The sequence below is a fragment of the Pseudopipra pipra genome, chromosome 11, assembly GCF_036250125.1.
Source record: "Pseudopipra pipra isolate bDixPip1 chromosome 11, bDixPip1.hap1, whole genome shotgun sequence".
Classification (NCBI taxonomy): domain Eukaryota; kingdom Metazoa; phylum Chordata; class Aves; order Passeriformes; family Pipridae; genus Pseudopipra; species Pseudopipra pipra.
Window position 1 is genome coordinate 794110 of NC_087559.1, and position 26308 is coordinate 820417.

A 26308-nucleotide genomic window follows, 5' to 3' on the forward strand; every position below is an offset into this window, starting at 1 on the left:
GCCCTGGGCAGGGGCACCGTGGTGAAGCACAACCCTGTGTCCAGAGCACCATGTGGACCTGACTGAAGCTGATGGGGACAGGGGTGAGGTTCAGCCCTGCAGGGTCCCTGTCCTGCTGTCCTGGCACTGCGGGGCTTGGCTGTGCCTGGAGCATCCAGGCCCAGGCTCCCACGGCACTGCTCCCACCCAGCTCAGTCCCTGCCCCTGAGCAGGGAGCCCAGGCTGGAGCCAAGCACTTACAGTAAAACTAATGGAACCCTTCCATGGCTTGGCCTTTTAACCCCAAATTTCAGTCCCCAGGCGTGTGACCCTTCACCTTGACTGCGAGCACTCGTGCACTCCAGGTCAGCACAGAGCATGCCAGAGAACATGGCCCTGGGAGTGTGTGGCATTGGCACAGGGAGAAACAGGATGAATCCTTGGAGAGCCCTTCCCCAGCTGAGCACCTGTGACTCGCTGCTGAAATCCAATGTATTTCAGAGTTACAACCACCCCTGGAGGTGCTCTGCTGCCACGTGTAGGAGCTGCACAAGGGGCAGGGGGCTCCTTCCTGGCAGTTCAGGTCTGGTCTGAAGGAGCTGGGCTCTGTGCAGCTGTGAGTGACACCTCCTCCAAGGCCAAAGAGGAGCAGTGGCTGCTCTGCCTCACCTGAGGCAGCATCTCACCGTGCTGCCACCCCACCTGGGTCCTCAAGCACATTTCCATCCCTCGGTGCCTGCGAGATGCTCAACGAGCCACGCAGAAGCCAAGGGCAAACCTCTCCTTGCCTCCACTGGAGCCACGGTTTTACCCCAGTCACCTCCTCCTCCAGAGCTCTCCCAAAAAAGGCAGAACGATGAAAAAAGCATTGCACATGGTGAGCTGTGATCCACAGCGATTCCCACAGCAGTTTTATTGCCTGAAGGAGGAAGAACGTGAACCCTGGAGGGAAGAACTTGCCAAAGTATTTAACATTTCTACATCCTGCATGCAGCTAAAGGTTCCCAAAAATCTTTAAAAATAACTGCAGGGATATTTGTTCAGGGCCTAAGGCTGGGCTGAGCAGGATTTGAGATGTGGCTTTAGAGTGGGGGGCATGGGGGTGATGCTGGGGGCCTTCAGGGCCAGACCAGGCAGGTCCCTGCTGGTTGGGACATCTTTTTGGTTTGAGGGTCTGGGAGTGACTCAGTGGCAGCTGCCACTGGGCTGAGGAGGGGCTGGGTGGGTTTGATGCTCCTCTGAACATCCCACCTGCACTCTTAGGTCCCTTGTAGAGAGCCTGAAAACAGGGAAAACCAGTGAACTGTGCTGATGAGCTGGTGGCAAATGGTGTCACACACAGCCACCTCTCCTTCTTTTATAGAAATAATACTCTGAAGTAATCCTCCTGAAAGAAAGGTGAAGTTGTTGGTGGATGTTTTAACTGCCAAGTGACCGATGCACGCGCCTGCTCCTTGGACGAGGCTGGGCTGGAAGATACTGGGGGACATTCTCTGCGGGTCCTGCGACGGCAGCTCCAGCGGGACAGGGCTGTGCTGGGGGTGAGCCTGGGACGGGGGAGATGAGCCCGGAGCGGGGAGATGAGCCTGGTGAGCGTTCTCCCGCCCCGCTGCCTGCCCTGTGCAGGGAGGTCTCTGTGCTGTCGGGCGCTGGCGGCCCCCGGGGCTCTGCCTGCCCCGCTGCCCCGGACCCCGCCCGGCACCGCGGCCGCTCCTCCGCTCCGGGCACGGCCGGAGGCGGGCGGGATGGGCTGTGCGGGAGAGGGGCTGCGGGGGAAACGGGGCTGTGTAGGGTAACGGGGCTGCCCGGGGATGACGGGACTGCCCGGGGGCCGCCGGTCGAGCGGGACCGGCCCCCGCCCCGCCGCGGCCGCGCTCCGGAGAGGGCGGGGGGGAAGATGCTGAGGCGGGTCCGGGTGCGGGGCCAGCGGCTGCGGGCGGACCCCGAGGGGCCGCGCCGGGACCCGCCTCTCCCCACCGCCCCCGCCGCTCGTCCGGCCCCCGCGCCGGGGCTTGTGGCGGGGCAGGGGCCGGCGGAGACGCCGAGTGCCCGGGGAGGGGACAGGGAGGAGCCGCGGGGAGCCGCCACCCCACGGACGGGGACAGGGACGGGGATGAGGACCGGGACCGCAGGGCAGAGAGAGCGACACGGCCGGGAGGCGACACGCAGGGGACACGGAGCGGGGGAACACGGAGAGCGGGTGGGATATTGAGAGCCGAGGGGACACGGAGCACCGTGACGGGGACACGGCGAGAGAGCGGCGGGGACACCCGGCTGCCGCAGAGGGACGCGGTCGGTAGAGGCTCTGCCCACCCTCTGCCCCCTCTCTGCCCCCTTCCCGCCCCAGGCTCGATGCGGGCCGGCGCTGGCCATGGAGAAGCTGTACCTGGCGGGGAGCAGCGCCTGGACCATCAACAGCTCCCTGGGGAACGGCAGCCTCCGGCTGGAGAACCAGAGCGCCGGCAGGAACAGCACCGCCGACCCCCTGAAGAGGAACGAGGACATGGCCAAGGTGGAGGTGACGGTCCTGTGCCTCATCCTGTTCCTCGCCCTGACTGGCAACCTGTGCGTGCTGCTGGCCATCCACACCACCCGCCACAAGCACTCCCGCATGTACTTCTTCATGAAGCACCTGAGCATCGCTGACCTGGTCGTGGCCATCTTCCAGGTGCTGCCCCAGCTCATCTGGGACATCACCTTCAGGTTCTACGGGCCAGATTTCCTCTGCCGCTTGATCAAGTACTTGCAGGTAGTGGGGATGTTTGCTTCCACCTACATGCTCCTGCTCATGTCCCTGGACCGGTGCTTGGCCATCTGTCAGCCGCTGAGGTCCCTGCACAGGAGAGCTGACCGGGTCTCTGTCCTCCTCACCTGGCTGCTCTGCCTGCTGGTCAGCATCCCTCAAATCCACATATTTTCTCTCAGGGATGTGGGGAATGGGGTTTATGACTGTTGGGCAGATTTCATCCAGCCCTGGGGACCGAAAGCCTATGTCACTTGGATCACCCTCATGGTCTACATCATCCCTGTGTTGATGCTGAGTGTCTGCTATGGCTTAATCAGCTTCAAAATCTGGCAGAATGTGAAGCTTAAGACGGCTCACGGGCCCAGAGTGGGTCTGGGCTCAGGCTCCTGCAGTGGGATGGTGTTTGCCAGGGTCAGCAGCACCAGGCTCATCTCCAAAGCCAAGATCCGGACAGTCAAAATGACCTTTATCATCGTGCTGGCATTCATAGTGTGCTGGACTCCCTTCTTCTTCGTGCAGATGTGGTCTGTGTGGGACACCAACGCTCCGCAGGAAGGTAAGGCCTCTCCCCTCCCTCGCCCTGCCGTGCCTGGACGGCTCTGCTCGGTGCCCTGGGGACACCCACGGTGGAAACTCTGCTCCAAACTGGGTTTTGGGACTGGGAGGGAGATGGGAGAAAGTCCTGAACATGGGTAAACCCCCTGACAGACAGTAGTAGCTGTGCTGGAGCTCCCCTGGGTCAGGGGTTACCTTAACCCTGGCAAATTCAGGGCCACTGCGCTCAGGGGTCAGGCTGCATGGATGGTGGTGGCTGTCCCTGGGTGGTGGCTGTCCCTGGGTGGTGGCTGCCCCCAGGTGCTGCTCTCAGCTGTCATGGAGCCACCCTGGGGTCTCTGGAGATTCACTGGCCACGCTGGGTGCCGGGGCACACTGGGGACTGTGGGAGCTCAGGAGAAGGCTGCGCAACCCGACTTCCCTCCCTTTGCTGTATTGTTTTCTCCTCACTGACTTCTTTGCTTTCTGCTCCTTTGCCCTCTTCTCCCCCTCCTCCTGCTCCACACACCCCGGGACTGCACTGCTGTTCTTTCGCCTCTGACTAGAGCACGGTTCCCACAGAAAGCCTCTGATTAATGGGCAAAGCCTTTTCCTAAAAGATGTGGTGTCAGGATTTGCCATTTCTTATAGCTGGGCTGGCTGCTCCTGTCATCCTGGAGATTGCAGGTAGAATAAAGCATATCCCCCTCCCTGGTCTGACCCGGCTGGGTCTGTGCAGGTCTGTGCTGTCCCCAGCGGAGCTCCCCGCCGCTCCCTCTGCCCCTGCAGGGAGAGCCACGCGGGAGAGCTGAAACTAAAACTCTGCACAACTTTGTGAGGTAGGAGAAAGGACAGAAAAGTGTATTCGGGGATGAGAACTCCTTGGATAGACTGACCTGGGCTCAACAGAAATACCCGGTCTGGGGATGCCAAGGAGCGAGGGGGAGCTGCTCCCTGCCAGCCCCAGAGCCCTGCCGTGGCACAGGGCTGTGCAGTGGGGGCACAGCTGCTCCCAGAGCCCAGCCCCTCACACCAGCCACTCTGCCCTTCCTCAGTCCTACTCCAGTTGTACCGTGCTCTGTGGAAAACCCAGTGTCTCCTGCAGCCTGTGCACATCTCTTCCCCCTGGGCTGAGCTGACTGAGAGCCAGAGCCAGGCTGTCTTGTTCTGCCTCTCTGCTTCTCTCTGATCCTTTTATTTTGGAAGTGGAGTGTGTTTTTTGAACCCCCCTGGCTGCTCCAGGCAGCCGGCCCTGGGTTTTCCGCCTGATTTAGGCTGATCAAAACTCGAGTTCCTAGATGGGCCCTGGGGTGAAACGCTGGCTCTCTCGTGCTGTATTTCAATCCTGCAGTCTCAGGGGCTTCCCCTTCCTCAGTAGCACCCACACCTTCCCAGCACCCAAACCTTGCCAGCATCCAAACCTTCCCAGCACCCCAGCCTCTGCTGCTTTACTGACCCTGCAGTGGAGCGGCAGTGGATGAGATGTTTGCCCATCCCAGCCTGCCTGCTGCACCGGGAAACATCCCTTGCTCACCCTGTGCCAGTGGCCTTGTGTTCCCTTTCCCATTCCCTTTCCCTTTCCATTTTCTTTTCCCTTTCCATTTTCTTTTCCCTTTTCTTTCCTTCTTTGCTTTGAGGTATCAAGGGAAGCTCCAGCCCCACTGAGCTGTTCCACACTCCCCTCTCCATGTTCCTGTGGCCAGGCAGCCCGTGGCTGCGACACAGGGTGGGAGCTCTGCCAGGGCACTTGATGGAGGCTTTCGTGGCATGGGGAGGAAAGGCCTGGGGGAGGTTATTGTGGATAGCAAGTGCTGGAAGACCCCAGCCCTTCCTCCCATGCCCTCCTCCTCACTGGCTGCCCAGAGGCACGAGAGGGGTGGCAGGGTCAGACCTCTCTGCAGAGGATATGGACTTTGCCTGCAGCATTCCCATAGCTTTGCCTTGATCTCTGATCCCCTCCCTTTGCCAAGGCTTGGGTGCTGTGACTGGGCAGCATGGCAGGTGCTGGAGAGGTGGTGGGAAGGGAATGTGGCTGTTCCTCACCTCAGAGCTGTGTGGGCACAGGGCAGGGAGGGCAGGGCAGAGGCAGGGAGGGGGTTGCTGGGTGGCAGTGGGGGCACGGCTGCACCAGGGGCTGACCAGCACATCCCACAGGCTGGGGAGGGAAGACACCTCCTTAGAAAATGTTTAGCTTTCTCCACACAGGATGTCAAACAGTCTCCCTGGTGAGGGAAGGTCTGTTTGTACCTGACTGAGCCCTGATGAGGGGCTGAGCAGGGGCCCTGCTGTCCTGAGCCTCCCGGAGCGTGACGAGCCGCAGAGCTCAGGCAGGAGCAGTGGGATGCAAAGTGCTTGGTCTGTCCTGGGTGAAACCCCGACACTGCTGGGGGCTGGGCTCCCACCTCGGCAGGATGCCATCAGCCTGTGCAGGGTGAGAGATCAGGCTGCAAAGAGAACAAGGGCAGTGCCCTCCTTTCCTCGGCAGCGAGGGGAGAACCAGGGAGGGCTCACCCTGCTGCCTCTGGCCGCTCTGCAGCTGCTTTCCTCACTTCCACAGAACAATGTCCATAAACCAAGGCAAGGGCAGCAGGGGGCTGCAGCCCTGCCCAGGTGGGCAGCAGGATGGGGCTGGTCCCTGGCTGCTGCCCCACCACCAGCCCCTGCACCCTGGGACCGTGGAGCTCCCAGGTCTGGCAGCTCCTCTGTGTCCCTTCCCTGTGGCTGATGGGGCAGACGAAGGTTCCTAAAAGTGAGTACTCAGCTCCTTGGAGCCCAGCTGCACTGCCAGGCTCGTGGGGCTGCTGTGTGCCTGGGAAGGGCTGGGGTGTGTCAGCCTGATGCTGTGTCCCCGTCCAGGCAGTGCCATCCCCTCCTTAGGTGGCCACACACACTCGCAGCCTCTGTAAGGTGGGTTGGAGCCACACGTCACATCCAGGTGGCAGTTTAAGCACCAGAGGTCCTCCACAGACCACAGGTTGGAAGGAGGTTCCTGCTGCACACACCTTCCAGGGAACACACACAGCATTCTGAGCTCGGAGTCAGAGCTGGCTCAAGGCACTCGGGAGGGAACAGTGAGGCTGTCAAGTGCTGTGACCCTTGTATCGTTCCCTTCATCTTGGGGTCTGGTGCCCTGACATGTGGGCTGGGAGTGATGGCCTGTGTCAGTGTGTGGGAATTGGGAAGCCTTCCTCATCCCATCCCATCCCATCCCATCCCATCCCATCCCATCCCATCCCATCCCATCCCATCCCATCCCATCCCATCCCATCCCATCCCATCCCACTCCTGTACTGAGTGTTTGCAGCAGAGCCCCCGCAGCCCTGCCAGGGCACAGCCTCCACCTCTGCCCACCCCTCTGGGCACCCCCAGCCTGGAGTGGGGAATATGGGGAGAGGAAACATCCCTGAGGGGCAGAGCTTGCTGATTGCAGCACCCCTCGGGAATCTCCAGTGTTCCAGACAGAGAGGGGACCAATCCACCCTCTGGACATGCCCTGCAGTGAGCTCCCTGAAATTCAATTTGCCTCCTGCAGAAAGGGAAGAGCTGAGTCAGCCTGGCTGGATGTTTTTAAGTGGATAGAAATGCTGTGATGTATTTCAGGTCTTGTGCCTGGGATTTGTAGCCATTCCCCATGGAATTATTTTAGCATATGCTTGAAATTAAAAGTGGTTGGAGCAGACATCACTAGAGCAGGAATTATGCATCCATTGGCTAAAAGTGAATTTGGAAGCATCCATTGGCTAAAAGTGAATTTGGAAGCATTCGTATTCACACTTCTTCACTAGTTTAAAAACTGCCAGTGGATTTTTGCAGAGGCAGGAAGGGACCAGGAACAGCCAAACCATCATGTGTGTCCTCACTGCTGGCGCTTCCCTGGGAGCAGAGGAGCTGAAGAGATGGGCTGGAGGATGGGGAGCAGGATGAAGGCTCCATCCCTGCCTGCAGCCACCTCACTCAGGGGCTGTCCCACCTTGTCCTGCTGCCATGGGAGGTGCCAGTCCCACCGTCCCCTTGTCACAGGAGGTGCTGATCCAGCCTCTCAGGTGGGACAATAGGTACTTTGTGCTCTGGGGACAGAGAGCAGCAACCAGAGATTTGATGTCCTGGAACTGCACTGCCACCATCCTTCTGGTCTCAAATGCCACCCCTGTGGCCAGGAGCCATTGCCAGGCTCCTGGACTTTGTTCCTAGTGTGGGAATGGCTGTCACCTCTCTTGGCAGAGTGCAGTGTGAGAAAAATTAATTTTGGGGAAAGAAAGATGCCGGGAGAAAGATGTTGTGGGAGGTCCAGGCAAAAGGGCTCAGACAGGGCACTGCTGTGCCAGTCAGGGTTTGGCAGGAGGAACAGCCCAGGAGCAGGGGGTGCCCTGGGGCTGGGGGAGCGTGGCTGCCACATGGCCTGAGTGGGTGGAAGCTGCTTGTCTGCCCCGAACTGGCTGCTGGGGGGGGGGCGGGAAATGAGCCACTGGCTCTTCCTGCTCCCGGTCCTGCTCTTTGCCATGGCAAGTGCAAGGGCCACGCTCCCTTTCTCTGGCTTTGGGCACTGTAGAGGCAGATTGTGCAGGTGCTGCTGGGGACACCTCTGCCTCCCAGCCGGGCATTCCAGGGCAATGCTGGGCAGGCGGCAGCGCCGGAGCAGAACAGGAAATGCAGCTTTTTTGGTGAAAAACCTAAACCCAGTATGCTTCAACCGAGGCTTTCCTCCCCCTACGGATTTATCAGCTCTCCCTTCCCGCCGTGGTGTTCCTGCAGGGAGGGAGGCACATCCCGGGTTGGGGAGGGGTGTCGTGGTGCCGGCAGGGCCGGGGCTCTCAGTGCCGTGCCCTGACGCTGCCTCTGCCCTGCAGCCTCCCCGTTCATCATCGCCATGCTCCTGGCCAGCCTCAACAGCTGCTGCAACCCCTGGATCTACATGCTCTACACCGGCCACCTCTTCCACGACCTGATGCGGCGCTTCCTCTGCTGCTCCACGCGCTACCTGAAGTCGCAGCCGGCGTGTGACCTGAGCAAGAAGAGCAACTCCTCCTCCTTCGTCCTCAGCTGCAGGAGCACGAGCCAGAGGAGCTTCGCTCACCCATCCACGACGTGAGGCATCGCCAGCCGGGACCTTGTGCCGCCGACTTGCTGCTTCCAGAGCTTCCCTGCGGAAAACTGGGACCCGGACGTGCTGGGGGATCTGTATAAATAGGGGTATATATGTCTGTAAGCATGTACAGCAGGCGTTATTTAACTGAGACAGGAGTGGGGGAGGAATTCTGTGTCCAGGTTTCAGCACTGCCTGGATTGGACACCAGGAATCTGCTCCTGAGCCCCAAACTTCAACATCGGTGGCTTGTGGATGCCACTGGGAGGGACAGGTTCTGCCCCAAATGAGCCCAGGCTGCTGGGGCAGGTGCACTGCATCCCTGTTGGATGGAAGGGGCTGCAGCACAGGGTCATGGGGGACGCTGTGGGGACACGGGGGTGGCACAGGTGACGGGTGCCACCTCTAGTACATGATTGGGCGCTGTCCTCCCTCCACCTGATCCCGTGGGATCCCGTGGGATGCCAGTGCCTGGCACTGTGCTCTCAGCACAGATACACTTGCTTCACTTGCAGCCTGTGGGGCAGAGGCAGCCCCACCCCTGCATCCCTGCATCCCTGCATCCCTGCATCCCTGCATCCCTGCATCCCTGCACCCCTGCACCCCTGCATCCCTGCACTGTGCCAGCCCTGCTCCCCTGCCCACAGACACAGAGCAGGGCACTCCTGGGGGCAGTGGGCACCAGCTTCGCAGGGCACAGTGCTGTGGCCTGGGGATCCCTCCCCCAGCTCTGTTCCCTGTGCCCAGTGAGGCTGTGCAGGAGTTTGGAGGAGCCTGGAGTGGGCATGGCTGGGGCCATGGGTGTGGGCAGTAATGCCAGGCCGAGTGTGCTCAGCAGCTTCTCTGTGGCAGGTGTGTGGGATCCGAGCTGGACTCTCCGGGGCTGTGACAGGGACACTCCTGTCGAGTCCCCGAGGCCGGGCTTTGCTCTGGGGTCACCACACATCCCACGGAGTCTCCCACCATTCCAGTGCCATTGCTTTACTCTGTAACACACAGGGCATGCTCACAGCATGGATTTTTATTGTTAACAGATATTGTAAATAAAGTTTTCTGACTGTGTCTGTGGAAAGCAGGAGGGAGGTGTGGGAGGAGCACCAGGCTTAGAGAAGGAAGGGGCCTGATGGGAAGGAAGGGGCTGTAACACAACAGCCAGGTGTGCTCAGCACAGCGACAGCACCACCTGTGGAGCACTGTCTGAGCACTGGGATCTGTGCCTGTGGAGCACTGTCTGAGCACTGGGATCTGTGCCTGTGGAGCACTGTCTGAGCACTGGGATCTGCACACCCCAACATTCCCCAGCACGGAGCTGGAGAGGGACACAGCTGGGGACGGGCAGCTCTCAAAAGGTGATGTGATCTGGGTTTTTATGTTGGGAATTAATATGAAAAATGCACTTAAGAGTGTCCTTTATTTTTTCACTGTCACCAGCAGGTGCATTTGCACCTTTCCTATCCTGATATCCCTTCGATTTTTTTGTGGGAGCTCTAAGTGAGCTCTCAGCACTTTTGCTGACTGGTATAAATCCTTAGGACACTATACAGCATTTTCCTCCTACGTTCACCTTCTTTCTCCTTGAGAGTCACTAACTCTTGCACAAAACAAGGAATAGGGTCCCCTTTTCTTGTGAATCTGGGGGCCCGGTGCTCCCTCCATCTGCCAAGGACTAGAGGGAACATGGCAATTGGTGTTACTGGGATGGATGCCCCGAGCAGAGAGGGAGCTTTGGGAGAGGCAGGGAGTTGCCCTGCAGCCCTGGCTGCAGTGCCCAGCAGTGGCTGGGCTCAGGCAGGGCCGTGCCCCAGGCCTGTGGTGCTGTGCTCTGTGACCGAGCAGAGCTGCAGGCAGGGACAGGGGGAGCAGCTGTGGGTGTGCCCCAGGGAGGGATGCTGAATGCATTACCAAAAAGCTTTTCAGGAGGGTTGAAAGTGAAGCAGAGCTGCTGACAGGTGAGCAGTGTGTGTTCCACATGTGGGGACCCCAGAGAGCACTGCAGTGGGGACATCAGCATTTTGTGGCTTTTGGGACTCAGGTTGTGAACTACTAGAACAAAAAAAATTAAAAGTAGTATAATCCCATAATATAATTGATTTGGATTAATTTTATTCCCACAGAAAAGCTTCTAAAAATGCTCAAGGTAAAGTGGTTTTGGAGACTTTTTTCCCCCTACAAATACCTAAATATCTTTTTTCTTTCTGAATCACTCCATCCATCTCAGCCCTGGGTGTTACTGGAGCATGGGTGCCATATTGCTATGAAATAATGGCAGTGCACAATCCCAAGCCCTTGGAAGAGGTCCAGTAGAGAACCTGGCTCCTTCTTGTCCTTGGCATGGCACTAGGGGAGTCTTTGGCTCCAACTCTTTGTTGGAAGCCAAGGAAAAGAGCACATAGATACAACTGAGAACAGCCTCTGAACAATGAGACCTCCTGGGCCCTGGTTCAACAAAGCACTTAAGACCAGAGCCAAAAGAATGTTCAAGGGCCTCAAATTGAAAGTGTGGCTCTGTCCACTGTCCCTCTGGAAGAGCGACTGACAAATTAATTGACAGCACAAGGGAGGAAATAGCTCTGAATTGGACCTTTTCCCCCTCATCCCCATTTCCCTGGATCCAGAGTGGCCATGTCTGGGTGAAGGATCCTTTCTCTGCTCACCCCACACATCAGGGTGACCCCGTGGGATGCTGAGGGAAGGGGCTGGCTGGATGTGATCCCTGTGGGATGCTGAGGGAAGGGGCTGGCTGGATGTGATCCCTGTGGGATGCTGAGGGAAGGGGCTGGCTGGATGTGATCCCTGTGGGATGCTGAGGGAAGGGGCTGTCCAGATGTGATCCCCTCCTGCCGGGCAGAGCCCAGAGCTTGGCGTGGTCCTGCCCCCTGCAGCCTCCATGGCTCCATCCCAGGGCACAGAGCAGAGAGACAGCCCTGACCATGTGGGATACACACACTGCTGTGGCTGGAGCTTCCCTGACACTGGCTGAGGGTGTGTAGTAAAGATTCTCCCTGAGGAACAAGCCAAAGCTTTGCTTAGAGCCCAGCTTGGTGTCTCTCAAGTGAAGTTCCCAAAAGCCATGTTCCGCTGCCCTGGCACTGCCCACTGTCCTCCTGGCAGCACTGGCTTGGGGGGTCAACAGGGCTGTGTTCCACCTGCACTGTCCTGCCCCGGATCCTGCCCACAGCACTTAATGATGCTCCATAATTAAGTACATAATTGAGCATCAAAGTGCCGCAGGTGGGTTTGCAGCTGGTGCAGGCCCAGGCTCAGCTCAGGCTCCCAGAGCAGGCACGTGTCACACACTGACTGATCCAGGTCTCAGAGCTTGGCTGACATGCAAACACACACGAAAAAAGGTTTGTTTTAGCTGTTCTATCCCTAAAACTTCGGTGTGACAGTTTAACACAGAAGCTCCCACAACAGCAACTGTTTGCAGCAAATAAGAACTCCCGTGTGAGGGTTTGGCAGTGCCATCCCGGCCTGGGGGGTGCAGGAGCAGGCACTGTTCATCCTGCAGCTGCAGGCTGTGGCCCAGGGCTGTGGTGCAGGAGGTGCTGCCATCCCTCCTGTGGGACCAGGGTGTGATGCCGTGGGGTCCTGGAGGGCAGAGGGATCTCCCTGGGCTGCTCCCTGAGCCTTGATGGGCTTCTCTTCTCCTTAAGCTGCTGGCTTTGGGATGGAGTAAGAGACAGCTTGGCCTGCCTCCATCTGCAGGGAGCATCCCTGAGAGCCAGCTCTGCCGTGGGGCCCTGCTGCGAGGCACAGTTCCCTTGTCATGGGTGTCCACGTGCAGGTCCTTGGGCAGGGGTATCCACGTGCACAGGTGTCCGTGTGTGCAGGTCCTCACCAGGCACGGGTGCCCCTGTGCCCGAGGGCAGGAAGCCTGCAGGGGAAGGTCGTGCGAGGGCTGTTGGGGCAGCTGTCGGGACCTAAATCTCCTTCCGGAGAGCAACTCGGACGTTGCTGCAGATCTTGGAGAGCGCCTCAAAGAACGGGTCACAGAAGGTGTGGATGCAGAGGGAGTAGATCCGGCTGACGCACTGGATCTCTATCAGGTAGCTCTTGATGCAGGGCACCACTGCCCAGATGTGGCAGAAGGAGATGAGGGCAAAGAGGAAGCCCCAGACGACGGCCAGGGGGATTCCCAGGACGGCAGAGAGCAGCCGGTAGCACCAGTACTTGCTGACGGTGAAGGTGGTGTAGCTGGCTTTCCAGACGCCGTCGAAGCTGTATGTTCCCACAGGCTCAGCTATCACATCCTCAAAATCCACCTGGGAGGAGAGCAGAGGGAGGTGAGGAGGGCTCGGGGATCACGGGGGGGTAAGGAGGGCTCGGGGATCACGGGGGGTAAGGAGGGCTCAGGGGATCACGGGGGGGTAAGGAGGGCTCGGGGGATCACAGGGGGGTAAGGAGGGCTCAGGGGATCACGGGGGGGTAAGGAGGGCTCGGGGGATCACAGGGGGGTAAGGAGGGCTCAGGGGATCACGGGGGGTAAGGAGGGCTCGGGGGATCACAGGGGGGTAAGGAGGGCTCAGGGGATCACAGGGGGGTAAGGAGGGCTCGGGGGATCACAGGGGGGTAAGGAGGGCTCGGGGATCACGGGGGGTAAGGAGGGCTCGGGGATCACGGGGGGTAAGGAGGGCTCAGGGGATCACGGGGGCTCCGGCACAGGGACCATGGTCGGACGCAAGGCGGGAGGAGATCCCAAAGTGGGGAGCAGGGGAGGGCGAGGGCTGTACTGGGGGGACAGATCCCTGCACCCCCCGAGCAAGGACAAGCCCCGGTGCAGCCGAGAGTCCCTGCCCCTGCAGAGATCCCAGTGGGACGTGGCTCAGGGCTCCTGGCACTGCCCATTCTCAGCTCGTGGGCAGCACAGTGGTGGCCTTAACCCACGGCATGAGATCCCAGCCCTGCCACAGTCCCTGTCCCACCCCTGAGATGGGAATGGTGCTCCCAGGTGCTGGGGCCAGGTGAGAGCCCTCGGAACAGGAGCCATGTGGGGGAGTGTTGAATGTGGAGGAGGCCAGAGCCCATTCCTGCCCTTTTTTAGCATTCAGGGACATGGGCTGCCTGCTCAGCAGGAAGGTGTTTGTGCTAATAAAAATCCATCAGCCCTCTGGATTTACGGATTATTTATTTATACCCGCAGGGATGAGGTGTCCAGTGCTGTCCATCCTCATCCCTCTTGGGGAGGGGGAGCTGGGGCTTGGTTCTGCCTTTACAGGGGTAGTGCTGTTTGTGCAGGTACTGGGGGTGTCTCTGAATGACAAACACTCCCCAAATCCTCTGAACTTTGCACAAAGATCCCCTTGGAATGTAAGTCACTTCCAGGAAATACATAAGCTGAGCTATTTGTCTTGAAAACCATCCTGGCCTTCCCTTGGGCAGCTGAATGTGTCTGTTTGTGTATTCATGTTAGATTGCAATATCCATTCTGATTTTGGAAGCACTTTGATCACAAAATCACTCCGCATCATCTTTAATTTCTTGGAGCTGGGAGAAGCACTGGGGTGGATGAGGAATCAGCAGCCCAAACCGCTGGTCCTGGAGTGCTGTCAGCAGCCCCAGAAAGCCCAGGTGTGGAGACTAGCCCAGCTGCCTGACAAGCTCATTAGGGATCAATTAACACAGGGAGCAGTGGGATATAAGAGCAGAGGCTCTGCAGCAGTGCCCCTTCTGCTGGCATTGCACTGGGAGTGGGTCTGGAGGAGCAGTGGAGGCTGAGGCTCGGACAGCCCTGGATCCTGGGCACTGCCTGGAGGTTCTCAGGGGCCAGCACACACAAGGTACCACTCCTTTACAGAATGGTGGAATCATTTAGGGTGGAAAAGCTCCCTTAAGGTCACCAAGTCCAGCCATGGTTTGCTCTGTTGCTGTGCTTGGAGGAGGCTTGTGAAGCTCTGCAAAGCCTCTCTGGCTGATGCCACCATGGTAACAGTCCCAAATTCCGCTTGGTGCTCCGTGATGCTCAAGGTGTTTATCCACGACCAGGTGAGCCCTTCATCTTGTGGAGCACTCTACTTCTCTGCTCTCCTGCTGGCTGCCTCCCTGCCTACTGTGCTCTGGGTGTGCCATGGTATCCATGTGGGTGTTTGGAGTGTGCCCCTGCCTGCAGGGGAGCGAGGAGGCCCTGGCTGTCCTTTGGGATGCTGTGGAGCAGCAGTGGGCTGAGCTGTGCTCCTGTCCTGGGGCTGGCTCTGCCCTCCCTCCCCAGCCACACTGGCTGGGCTGTTTTACGGTGGAGGAATGCTGGGGAGCCTGAGCTCTGAAAACTTCCAGTGCTGAGGGGGCAGCAGTGTGGCCATGTGAGTGTGTGAGCTTGAAAGGGGTTTTATGACTTTGGAGATCCTTGAGCGGGAAAAGGCAGGGGTGGGGTGGGGTAAAGAGGCTGGAAGAGGTGGAGGACTACGGATGGCCAGGAAGGTGCTGCCTTGCTCCCCAGTAGTAGCCAGTGGTGTCCCCAAGCCGGGCTGTAGGTGTGTGTCCCAAAGCTCTGCCTGGCCCTGGGGTGGGCTGGCTGAGGGCTGTCCTGCTCACAACAGGGTGGTGCTCCCTTTGCCTGGCACCTTTCCAAGTCCCAGGCCAAGGCTGTGGGATGCAGTGGCACGGAGCAGCACAGATGTGGGACAGTCTGCTGGGAATGTGCTCGGGATCCCGAGGTGTTGGGCAGCTGCCGTGGGCACGGCTCGCGGTGCCGGGAGGGTGCCTGTGGATGGCTGTCACTGTCACAGCTCATCCAGAGGAATTTAATTTGAGCACACCATTGTTGTAGCAATGACAGGGTTCTAATGCCCAAATGCAGGTTTGTGTTGCACCAGTGCAGTCAAGGTCAAAGCCTGTGTGGGCAGCTCGGTGCAGGCTGTCCCTGCTGGTGTGACATCCGCTTCAACCTCTCAAACACAGTTTTAACAAAACCCTTCCACCTCCTCCTGTTCTCCTTTGGGCTGGAATTATCTGTGACACAATTCTAACAGAGCTTAGAGGAAGACCAGGAGTTGGAATGGGAGTTCCTCTTGGTCAGCAAAAGAGGGAGGGATCTGGGGAGCTGCTGCACCCCTGGGCTTCCCTGGGGGGGAACAGCCTCCCACAAACAGGACAACATGCATCAAATGCTGGTACTGAGACTGTTGTGTCTTGATGACCAGCAGCCTTTTTCCAGGGTTCCCCTTTAATCAGTGATATTTAACTTCTGTGTTATTTTTGGCTCTCTACTTACTGGTACAAAGGAGGGTGTCTCCATGAAACTGCAGAGCACATTCAAGGAATGGGAAATACGGCATTAATCGGAGCCCACGTGCCACCCACCTGGCATCTGGGTGCCCAGGCAGTGGGGCTGTTACCTTCTCGTAGCCCCGGGGATGGCACCTCCTGGGGCACGTGGACAAGGACTGACAGCCCTGTCTGAGGTTGAGCCACACACAGACCAACATTTGAAACCTCAATCCCGGTTCCAGTGACACCCTCCAGCCCCGTGGGGGACAGCCCTACCTTCACCACGTCCTCGTTGATGTGCTTGGGGTCTCTGTTCACCAGGTCGATCTCCTTGGTGTGCTGGTCCTTGATGATGATCCGCTCCTCCAGCTCGGTCCGTTCCTCTGCCATGGTGTCCCCTGCCCGCTCTGCTCCGGAGCCTCCGCAGGGAGCTGGGGCTGTGCCGGGGGAGGCCCTGGCCAGGGCAGGGTGGGAGGCACTGCCCCCCCACCGCCCGCAGCAGCTGCCCTGCACCCCTGGCCCTGCTCCAGGCTAAAATTAATGTCGTGGCTCCTGCGGCCGCCCTGAAGTGTCCCTTAAAGGGGCTTGGCTGGGGACAGCCCCCGCTGCCACCTCAGGGGGATGGCATGTGTGGGGGTGGCTGGTGGCCTTTGAGCCACGGCGGGGGTGGCACCGGGGGCGGGTATGCAGACCCCCTGCCCAGCTGTGCCAGTGGGATTTTCTCCTTGTGTAGGAGTAAAGGTGACCAAATCTGGGCAAAAGTCCTCAAAAGCCTGAGAGAAAGTGTTGTTTGAGGAAAATTGTTTACAAACCTGTAAATGAAGGAACTCGGGGGAGACGGGAATCTTGTCTATAAATATTGCCACATTGTCCTGGGATGGCCAGTGAGGCTTGTGGTCCCTCTGGAGCCCAGGAGAAGGCTTGTGGTGTCACCTTGGATGCCTCCGCTTCCAGCTTTTTCAACCAGAGAAACTTGAGGAAATACAAGACATCAACCCACAGATCCATAATGGTCAGGATATCTCCTCCATGGACACTGCCCACAGTGACAATTAGCATGCAAATGAAGATACATTTAACTTGGGTTGCATTTTACTAATAATCCTCAATGTCTTCTGTGTGCTCTTGGCTTTCATGAACTGAAGATTTGTTTAAGAGTAATGGTTTTGCGGAAAAAAAACACAAAATGGGGGTAGAGGAGGGGTAGAGAGGGAAGGATGTTTAGCTCCTTAAGGACAGGTAGAGAGGGAGGGATGGACAAGACTCCTTAAGGAGCCTGAGGTGCCCAAAGCTGCTGAGTGTGGAAGCAGCTACTTCAGAGCCCTTGTGCTCAGCTGGCACTGGGGGGGAAATATTTTAAGGCAAAAGGCTCTGCTGCCTTCCAAAAACATCAGTGCCTGGGCAGTGCTGTCTTTATCAAACCCATGTGGCTGCATGCCTGGAGCTTTCAGCTTTCACCACTGTGATGGGGCTGTTCCAGACCTTTGATATAATACAGTGTAAAAATGGGATTGGGATCTTCCACTGAGCTGAGAAGTCCAATGTGGTGTTCGGAGGAGTCCAGATGTGTTCATTTTTCCTCTAGAGTTTGTGATAGCAAGGGCCTGGCTGAGTGTGACTGCAGGTCTAAGGCTGCCAGGCTTCTCAAACTCCTTTTTTTCAGTATTTTTTTCTGGTGTCAGGTTGGTGCCTTGATCTGGAAGCTGTTTTTGTTGGCATTTCAGCTCTAGTGGAAGCTAATGTGGTGATGCTCTGGGGTGTGGTACGTCTGAAACTGAGGTGAATGCAGCTTTTCAGGGACCTCCCTGACTCCTGTGGGGAGAGAAAGGGCAGAACTGTGGTGGGCAAGTAACAATGTGAACTCACGGGATCCTGCAAAGGCACAGGGGGCACCTATGGAGAGGGGACAAACTCTGGAAAGGGATATGACTGTGGGGCTGTGGGTGTAGGTCTGGGCAGGTTGTTTCTGGAGAGAAATGCCCCTGTCCTGGGCAAAAGGATACTAGAAAACCCTTTGGCAGCACTGGTTCCACATCCCTGCATCTCCCTCTGCTTCTACAGGGCAGCTGGAAGAGCCCGAGCCCAGGGTGGGCTGGTGGTGGAGATAAAACCTCTCCACGCTCCAAAGCTTTGGGCAGCAGCTCCAAGGCCAGACCTGTTCCCTCCTGGCTGCGTCCTCTGTCAGAGCTCTGTGGCCCCAACTGCTCGATGGCTCAGCGCTTCGGGACAGATTGTGAAGGATGTTTTTGCAAAATCAGCTGTTTTCCGCAGTCTGGGAGCCCAGGAATGTGCTCTGGAGCGAGCAGAGCTGAGTGCGTGCGGATCCGTGGGCAGGGCAAGGCCTTGGCCAGGAGCCAGCGCCGAATTTAGGAGGCACAGCTGCTCTGCAGGGCTGGCCTGGACAGGGGAAGTGCGACAGGAGGCTCCCTGATTTTCCTGGCCTGTCCCACCTGGAAGGCTTTGCCCAGGGAGGAGGGGTTGGGTGCCTGCCCTGCCCGTGGTCGGGGGGCTCGGCCGGCTGCCCCTCCCCGGGGTGTGCAGGGAACAGCAGTGCAGTGCTGGGGGCAGTGGGGCTCCCCCTGCCCCTGGCTCCAGGTGGGATTTCTGGTGGCATGAGTCACTGGCTGTCTTTAGGCTGGGCTGTGCTGTGCCCCCGGGCACAGGGCTCTGGTGTCTCAGGCGTGGGAGGAGGAGAATGTGCACCCATGCAGTGGGCAACGTGCAGGTAGTAAATGTCTCGAGTAGCAAGAAGAGGGAGGAGAATATTCTGTTGCACTGTAGATGCTATAAATAAATGTATTTCCGAGCATGTTAAGGCTGTGAATGGGACACTGTGTAAAAGTGGAGAGTCACATACACGGCAGAAGGAGAGCAGGAGATGCCTGCTCAGGGCTGCTCCAGTCCCTCCATGTGCTCTGCAGGACAGAACTTTCCCAAGACAGATGCTATGGAAGTTTTTTTACTGCAAGTGGTAAAACACTGGCATAGGTTGCCCAAAGAAACTGTGGCTGTCCCATCCCTGGAAGTGTCCAAGGCCACGTTGGACAGGGCTTAGAGCGATGTGGGATAGTGGAAGGTGTCCCTGCCCATGGCAGGGGGTGGGATGAGATGAGCTTTAAGGTCCCTTCCAACCCAAACATTCCATGAAATGCTTGCTTTGCTCCAGTGCTTGGAGCGGGTGCTGCTCCCTTCAGTGCTCCTCCACACATCCAGATGTGAGCTGGCATCCATGGACACCTGCTGGAATTTGTGCCCAGCTGCACTGGGATCCAAATCTTTCATTTTGAGAACATTTGTAGGAGACCTGGTGATGATTTTCCCCCTGTAGTTACCATTGCTCCCCCCACCATTGCCTCGGGTCTGGGGCTGGTGTCCTGCCTCCTGCAAGGGTCAGGGGGGCTCTTGGGTTTAGGCTGGTCCTTCAGCCCTGAAGGACTAAGGAGCACAGAGGATGCTGAGGGCAGAGATGTGGTGGCAGTGGAAGTCATGGCTGGCAAATACAAGTTTGAGTAGAAGCTCTGTCATGTTTAATATCAATTAAAATTAAATTTCAGTGAGGAAGTACAGAAGAACATTCATTTATCTTTCAAGATGTTGTCTTAAATTGTTTCTATTCAAAGAGTCTTGCCCTTTAAAAGACAGAGAAAGTCTATGAATATCAGATTCGTGCCCCTGTGATACACAACCACCCAACCTCTCTGCATCCTGGTCTCTGTTGTAAGTGCTGGGAGAGGAGCTGGAGACCTTCTCCTGGTGGGATGCTGTGGGTGCTCTGCTCTGCTGGGCTGGGGGCAGGTGGGTGCTGCCACCTCTGCAGCCATGAGCTGAAGGGGGCAAGTGTGGGGTCACAGAGCAGAGCCTGGGCTGTCCTGGTGGAAATCCTGTTCTTTGGGAATCCCTGCAGGGCGTCAGAGCTCAGCTGTGACACCAGATGTGTGAGGCTGCCTTTCATCCCATGGTCTAAAATCAACAGTTCTTTTTGTCTTAAGTGTGAGTTGTGAGCTGCTTTTTGCTCTGGACACCTGTCTCCTGAGTCACAGGGATGCTGGGCTTGCACCAGCTGCCACCAGACCCCTGGGTCTGCGGTGTTGGCCCCTGAGGACAGGGCTGCCCTCCAGCAGGGACACAGCAGGTGGGTGGAGAAGAGATGGAACCCATTAAGACACAGGTACTGAGGAGTTTCTGCTTTCAATGCTGTGTTTTTAATGGTGCCAGTGCTCTGAGTATCACAAGAACCATCTACAACTGCATCTTCTGTTACACAGCTGGGGAGGCACTAACTGAGACCATGAGTGGCTGCTGCTAATTCCCTCTCAAGCATGTTCCTATGGCTGTGGGCAAAGCTGGGTTTAAAATGTTGAACAAATGGCTGTCCTGTATCGGATTAGGGGGATAGATCTGTGCTGGGGGCCGGAGGAGCAGCTGCCCTGCTGGCTGATGGAGCTGAGGCTGAGCAGGGCTGGGGGGACTCTGGCAGTGGAGTCTCACCTGCCCCAGCTGAACCAGGCACTTTGCAGTCCTGCCCTGGATGGTGCCAAGGCTGCTTCAAGAAAAACCAGCTTTGGGTAACTCATGGGATGTTGTTCCTCCTCTGCTGAAGGTGTGGGAGGACAGTTCTGGAGTGGCCCCTTTCAGCTTGTGTTTATGTCGCCTCCTAATCTCAGCTCTTCTCTCTCACACCAGCACTCTAAATTCCTTTGGATTTTCATTTTAAAATAGCCTCACTTGCTTTTCCTTATCGAGCAAGTCTTGTCTTGATTTATCACATATGACATAACCAACAGGGTAGTTGAGATAATCAGTTAACTAGTTGTTGTGCTGCTGGTTACAATGGGGGTCCCAGCCTGCCTTTGGCTGGCCTTTATCCTGGTGTTATGAGTTGGTTTTTTTTAGAATGCAAAAACAAGCAGTAGAACAATGCTTTCCCTTCCAGCATGGAGGGCCATGGCTCCGAGCTGCAGGATGAGGAGCCAGGAACTGGAGGGGCACTGCCAGTGGGCAGGATCCCAGTTATGGCTCAGGGAAGTGTTCTCATCCAGCTACAGGGTATGCAGTGGGAAACCAGGTGGTTAATTTGTTTCACTGACAAGAAAATGAGCCCCAACAGGGGCTTTGTGATACAGGTTTAAGATAAGAAGAGAGTGTGCCTGTGTGTGCTTTGTGATGAGCACTCTAAAAGAGCTCTCCTGGCCTGGGCTCAGCTCAGATGGGCTCAGCCAGCTACAAAACTCCTTGTCAGGACTTAAATTCCCCTGTGGCAGTGGCCAGTCCCTCTGTGACAGCAAGCTGGGCTCTGTGTACCCCAGCCCTGGGTGAGGAGAGGGAGGCAGTGGAGCTGAAGTGCAGAGAGATGTCTGTGAGTGCCCAGAACAAGGGAAGATGCTGCTCTGTGGGTGCTGCCGGGGCCGAGATGTGCAGAGGGGTTTGACTGGTGCTGATTGACACTCCTTGGCTGGGGCACAGCCAGGAGGCTCCTCATGCCTGCAAATAAAATCCTTTCAAGCCCTGGAGTGGTATGAGTCTCATAATAACCCAGCACAGAACATAGATCCTATTTCTGGCACTGGGAGCTTTGCATGTGGAGGGTTTCAGCTGCTCTTCCCTGTCCTGCTCTTATTCTGACCTATTGTGGTTCTCCTTTGTATGGCCATGCCTGTCTAAAAGCTGAATACTGGGTTGGACTCAGGCTCCAGTGTGGCTGCTGACCATCTTCCCTCCCCAAAATAGCAATTTTGGAACTAAGGCTGATGGCCAGGCTGTGTTCCTGTGGCACTGGTGGGTGGGCTGTGCTCTGGGGGTCCCTGCAGGTACTGCTAGCCCTGATGTGGCCATGGGGTTACTTTTAGCCAGAGCAAAAGCTGATAGGCTTGTGAGCACCTAATATCCCAGCTTAGCATGCTGACAGCTGCTGGAAACCAGGGCTGGAGAGCCTGGCAAATATAGTAACATGAAAGGAGCCTCCTGTCTCACTCTCCATCAGAGGAAAGGTTCATCTGTAGCAGTGGATGTGGTGATGTGCAGCTGGAAAAGCTGTCTGCTCTGATAAAGAATATAAAACCCTTGGCCCAGCTCTGTAAAGCCAGAGTGGTTTCTGAGCCCTGAAAGTCTTTGTTGAACATGAAAGACTTTCTCTTCCACGGAGGATGTGGCTGTCAGGAGCAGATTTCTGTTTGATGTGCTCTGCCCCAGGTCCCTTTGCTGTCCCCCAGGGCTCTAGCAGGGTGACACATGGTTTTCCCTCAGTCCAGACCCCCAGGAGGGCATCCCAGATGTCTCGGTGGTCTGTGGCCCTCCAGGGCTCTGACCCAGCTGCAGCCACTGGGACAGACATTCAACCTGAGCACTTCCCACTGCTCTGGGGAGGTGAGACCCAGGCACAGACCTTGTCCTGCCAGGAGGCAGTTTTCAGACCTTCATGAGAGTTTGATTTTTTGGTCCCAATGGCTGCTGGGGAAGGTGGGTTCAGAGAGGAGATGAAAAATCGGTGGTTATTGCTGGAGTCTCTCACCAGATATCTTCTAGTTCTTTGCCCTTGGTAAATGAAGGCATTGCAGGTGGTTTCCCCTGAATTTCCCACTTCTCCTGTCAGCCTAAATGTGGCCCCACCAGCCCAGAGGCTGCTCCCACTCCCAGACACCAAATAACACCAAGAGGAAGCATTACTTCCATTTTTATTTTTTTCCCCTTCTAGACCTTATTTATTGAAAGCAAAACAGACCACGTGTCTTGGGCAAATATTATGACATTTCGTTATTCACACTCGGTGTGATAAGTGAGCTGGTTTAGGGGCTGTGGTACATGATTTATTTAGCTTGGATGTGGATATAAATCCAGCCTGTGGAGGAAGCACTGTAACTCTGGAGGAATGTGGATGCTTTCATGTCCACTGGAGCATAGCCAGCACCCAGTGCCTAATTTGTGTTGTTTTAATGCAAACAGGGCACACAAAATCATTTGTAACATGTTGTAGGAACCAGGTGATTTCAGCAGTGTCTAAGAAGAACTGAGAAATGGAAGGTGCATATTGGATTATTAAATGGAGAAGGAAAATTCCATTTAAGGCAAACAAAGCTGGATAGGTGAGTATCTGAGGACACCTCAGTAATGAATTTAACCTTGAAATCATTAAATTTTGACAAGCATCAAAATAGTATCTTCTTAGTAGGTAGTTAGGGTCTTAAAGAAACCTACTTACAGAAATGAATTCAAAACAGTTCCCTCTAAATCCCACATTAATTATTTTGAAGACTACACTGATGTGTTGGGTTCTTTTTTTTTTTTTTCTCCAGGAATAAGCTTGTATTAGTGATCCTAAACGTGCCATTAACAAATTGCCAACACCGCAGTTTGCTGTGTTTTAATACTGTAAATGACATTTTTTTTCCCTGGGTGATAAGCAGGATATTTGTCAAGACTACCCGGTGTAATTCCAGTTACACTGCTTCATACAAGCAGTGCTTACCAGTTTGAATATCTTGTTTGCTGGTATATGAACACTGTTGGCTTTCAGAGTTTCAGCAGCATCATTTAGAGGGATATTTCATTCTAGTGGAGGAGAATTACACTGAAGTAACAGTTTTAAGCGGGATGTTTGGTGAATCTTCAAAACTGTTCGGGGGCCTCTGGATTGTTCCGGAGTATGGAATGGGGGAAAGCCCGGACTGATTTTTCTGGAGTATGGAATGGGGGAAAGCCTGGACTGGATTTTTCCAGAGTATGGAATGGAGGAGAACCTGGGCTGAATTTTTCTGGAGTAGAGAATGGGGGAAAACCCGGACTGGATTTTTCCAGAGTATGGAATGGGGAAAAACCTGGACTGAATTTTTCCAGAGTATGGAATGGAGGAGAACCTAGGCTGAATTTTTCTGGAGTACAGAATGGGAGAAAACCTGGACTGAATTTTTCCAGGGTATGGAATGGGGGAAAACCTGGGCTGAATTTTTCTGGAGTACAGAATGGGAGAAAACCTGGACTGAATTTTTCCAGGGTATGGAATGGGGGAAAACCTGGGCTGAATTTTTCTGGAATACAGAATGGGAGAAAACCCGGACTGGATTTTTCTGGAGTGTGGAATGGGGGAAAACCCGGACTGGATTTCAAAAAAAAAAAAAATTAAAAAAAAGTGAAGGGTTGGACTTGATGATCTCAGAGGTCCTTTCCAACCTGGCTGATTCTATGATTCTATGATTTATTTAGTGCATAAAGTTATTGATTGCTCTGCTCAGGATAAAAGGGAGAAATAGAATAAATAGAGTTTATTTTGTTCCGTTGCCTTTATCTTACAGACAGCTTTCTGGTGTTCCAGCTCAGACAGTCCACATCCATCCAACAACCCCCCCTAGCAGGGTGTATCAGCTGCAGGGAGGCTGCAGCTCAGCTGGGTGCAGTGACAGTCCCTGTCCCACTCTGCTTCTCCCTTGTCCCAGTGGCTCCAGGTGAGAGCCCCTCCTGGGCACAGCTCTCCTGGGAGCCCTCTCCTTGCAGCTGGTGCCTCTCTGGGGTCAGGGCATGGAGTGTCTGTGCCCAGGCCTGCCACAGCTCCTTCTTCCATGTCTTAGATCTGTGTCTAAGTTGTAATTTTGGCTCAGAGCTTCCTGGGGTCTCCAGGTCGAATAAAGCTGCTCTGTACAGCAAGCTCTGCTCTGTTCAGAGAAACATTTTAGCTGCAGGAGAAGGTGTTGAAGGACGGAAAAATAATGGAAATTTACCCTTCAGTGTGTAAGACCCAGACCCTGTGAGGTGCTGGTCCTTCTGCCATGGGTAAAGCCACCCGGTGACCCCTGTGGGGCTCAGCCATTCTGGAATCTGTGAGCATGTTCCCAGTCTATGATGGAGTTTTCCAGGAGTTAAGACTGGGCTATTTGTATTTTTATGAGTGTTGCTGACTGCGTCTATTTATGACAGAACTAAAGGAATTAATATTCATAACATCCCCTGACTTTGCCATACAAATCAGGAGTGGCTGTGACAGGGACCCTTGCTCCAGTCACAGTGTGGCAGCTGCTCAGATGTGCCTGGACAGTTTTGGTGCACAAATTTAATTCCTGAAAGATCTCTGCCACTGCTTTCAGCACTGATGAGCTGGTGGCAGTGATACAGCCCTCAGTGAACACCTGGTGAGGAAGGTGAGCCCTCATCCCCCCAGCTGTGGGGACATATCGATGGGCAAAATCTTTTTGAGCTATTGAATCCAGACCTGGACCTGTGCAGCTTTCTGGGCATTGCAGAGAGGCTTTGAAGCCTGATTTCAGCTCTGGAGGCCATCACGGGGTGAACACACCTGTTGGAACACCATCCCAGTGGAGGTGGCGGCAGCAGCACAGTGACACGGCCCTCTGAGGACACAGAAAGGCCACTGCCTGAGCCCTGACAGGGCCAACCCCCCTGGAGGTGCCAGAGGAGGCAAGGAGAAGGCAGCAGGGAAGGCACAGGGAGGTGGAAGTGCTCCACTGCAGTGCTCAGGGGTGTGAGCAGGACAGGAGTCCCACGGCAGAGCAGTTGTTGTTTTCTGGAGATGTCCAAGAGAGATGTGGCACCTGGATGTGGCTGGGCTGCAGGGACATGGAGATGTGTCTACCTTGTTCTGGGGCTGGGGATCTGGGCTGTCAGCAGTGCCCTGATGGCCCTGTCTGCACCAGGAGAGGAAGGAGCAGCTGTGGGGGCTGATGGAGGAGCTGTGGCTGAGCCACACTGAAGTCAAGGCAAAAGATGGCCAAAAATAGAACAAGAAAATGAATTGATAATGATATAATAGATGGGAGGAAAAAATAGAAGAGGGTCACCAAGATCCCAGCTAAGTCAGAATCAAAAGGGATTGTGTTTGTGTGTGTAAATCCCTCATTGGAACTGGACTCCATATGTGGAAGAAAGCAATGCTGCTTTTCTGCTTCCACACACTATTTCTGTGCTCTCTAAAGTCATGCCCCAAGACTTGCTGGTATTTCATGAAGAACATGCTCAGCCTGCAGGGTGAGCAGTGCCAGAGTCCAGGAAAACAGACACTGCAAGAGCCACGGGATTGAACAAATGTTATTATTTGCCTTTTTTTTTTATAACAAGAAGAAGAATTGGCAAGAAAGCTTCATCACTTTAAAGGCTGACATATTCCATCATTTAAACCCTCCTCATTAGATGTGGAGAAGGGAATCTGCACATCCTTGAAAACAAGTAAAGAGTGCTGGAGCCTCTGGAGTGCAGGGAGAGTTGGGGGAGAGTCTGGAACCTCTGAGCTGGGTCCTGTGCCTGGGCTCACCTGTGCTGCTGTCCTTTGGGAGAGGGGCTGATGTGCCCCTGCTGTGACACAAGCTGGGATTGAAGAATTTGTCTTGGCAGTGGAGGGGGAGAGCTGAGGGGTCCATGGTGTGCACAGTCACATCCACACTGACCTGCCCCTCCTAAGGAAGTGCCAGCAGGACTAAATGGCAAGTTCAGCCAACCCTGTCCCTGGTGATGAGCCTGAAGCCTTGCTATGATTGTTGATTTGGAGCCCCTTCCTGGAAAAAGCCAAAATTATTCATCCTCAGGACACAGTGGTTATAAGCAGAAGGACAGCATTTTCCAACGTATTTTTTCCCAGGCAAATATAAATACACATGTGAACATTTCATGTGCTCATGCCTGCCTTGCCCTGTTCTGGGCCACAAGTGCCCTTCCCCCACCCAACCAGAGCAATCACAACCCCCAGATTGACATTTTCCGCTCAATTGTCCCCAATGATTCTGTGTGAATGCTCTGAGGGTGTATGCAGGGAGAAGGGATGG

At 55.6% G+C, this 26308-nt stretch overlaps 3 protein-coding genes across 3 annotated transcripts in view; 2 read left to right on the top strand and 1 right to left on the bottom strand.

Moving 5' to 3' along the window:
- Positions 1-26308, top strand: part of SRGAP3 (SLIT-ROBO Rho GTPase activating protein 3) — a 575259-nt gene that overhangs the window by 163512 nt on the left and 385439 nt on the right. The gene's annotated exons all lie outside the window — the stretch shown is intronic.
- Positions 1951-10236, top strand: OXTR (oxytocin receptor). Its single transcript, XM_064667065.1, has 2 exons — positions 1951-3281; positions 8107-10236. The coding sequence occupies exons 1-2, from the start codon at positions 2351-2353 to the stop codon at positions 8346-8348; spliced, it is 1173 nt and encodes a 390-aa protein (XP_064523135.1). The 5' UTR covers positions 1951-2350; the 3' UTR covers positions 8349-10236.
- Positions 10424-16110, bottom strand: CAV3 (caveolin 3). Its single transcript, XM_064667066.1, has 2 exons — positions 15825-16110; positions 10424-12607 (listed from the first exon to the last, which is right to left on the bottom strand). Exons 1-2 carry the CDS (start codon positions 15936-15938, stop codon positions 12266-12268), a joined length of 456 nt encoding a protein of 151 aa, XP_064523136.1. The 5' UTR covers positions 15939-16110; the 3' UTR covers positions 10424-12265.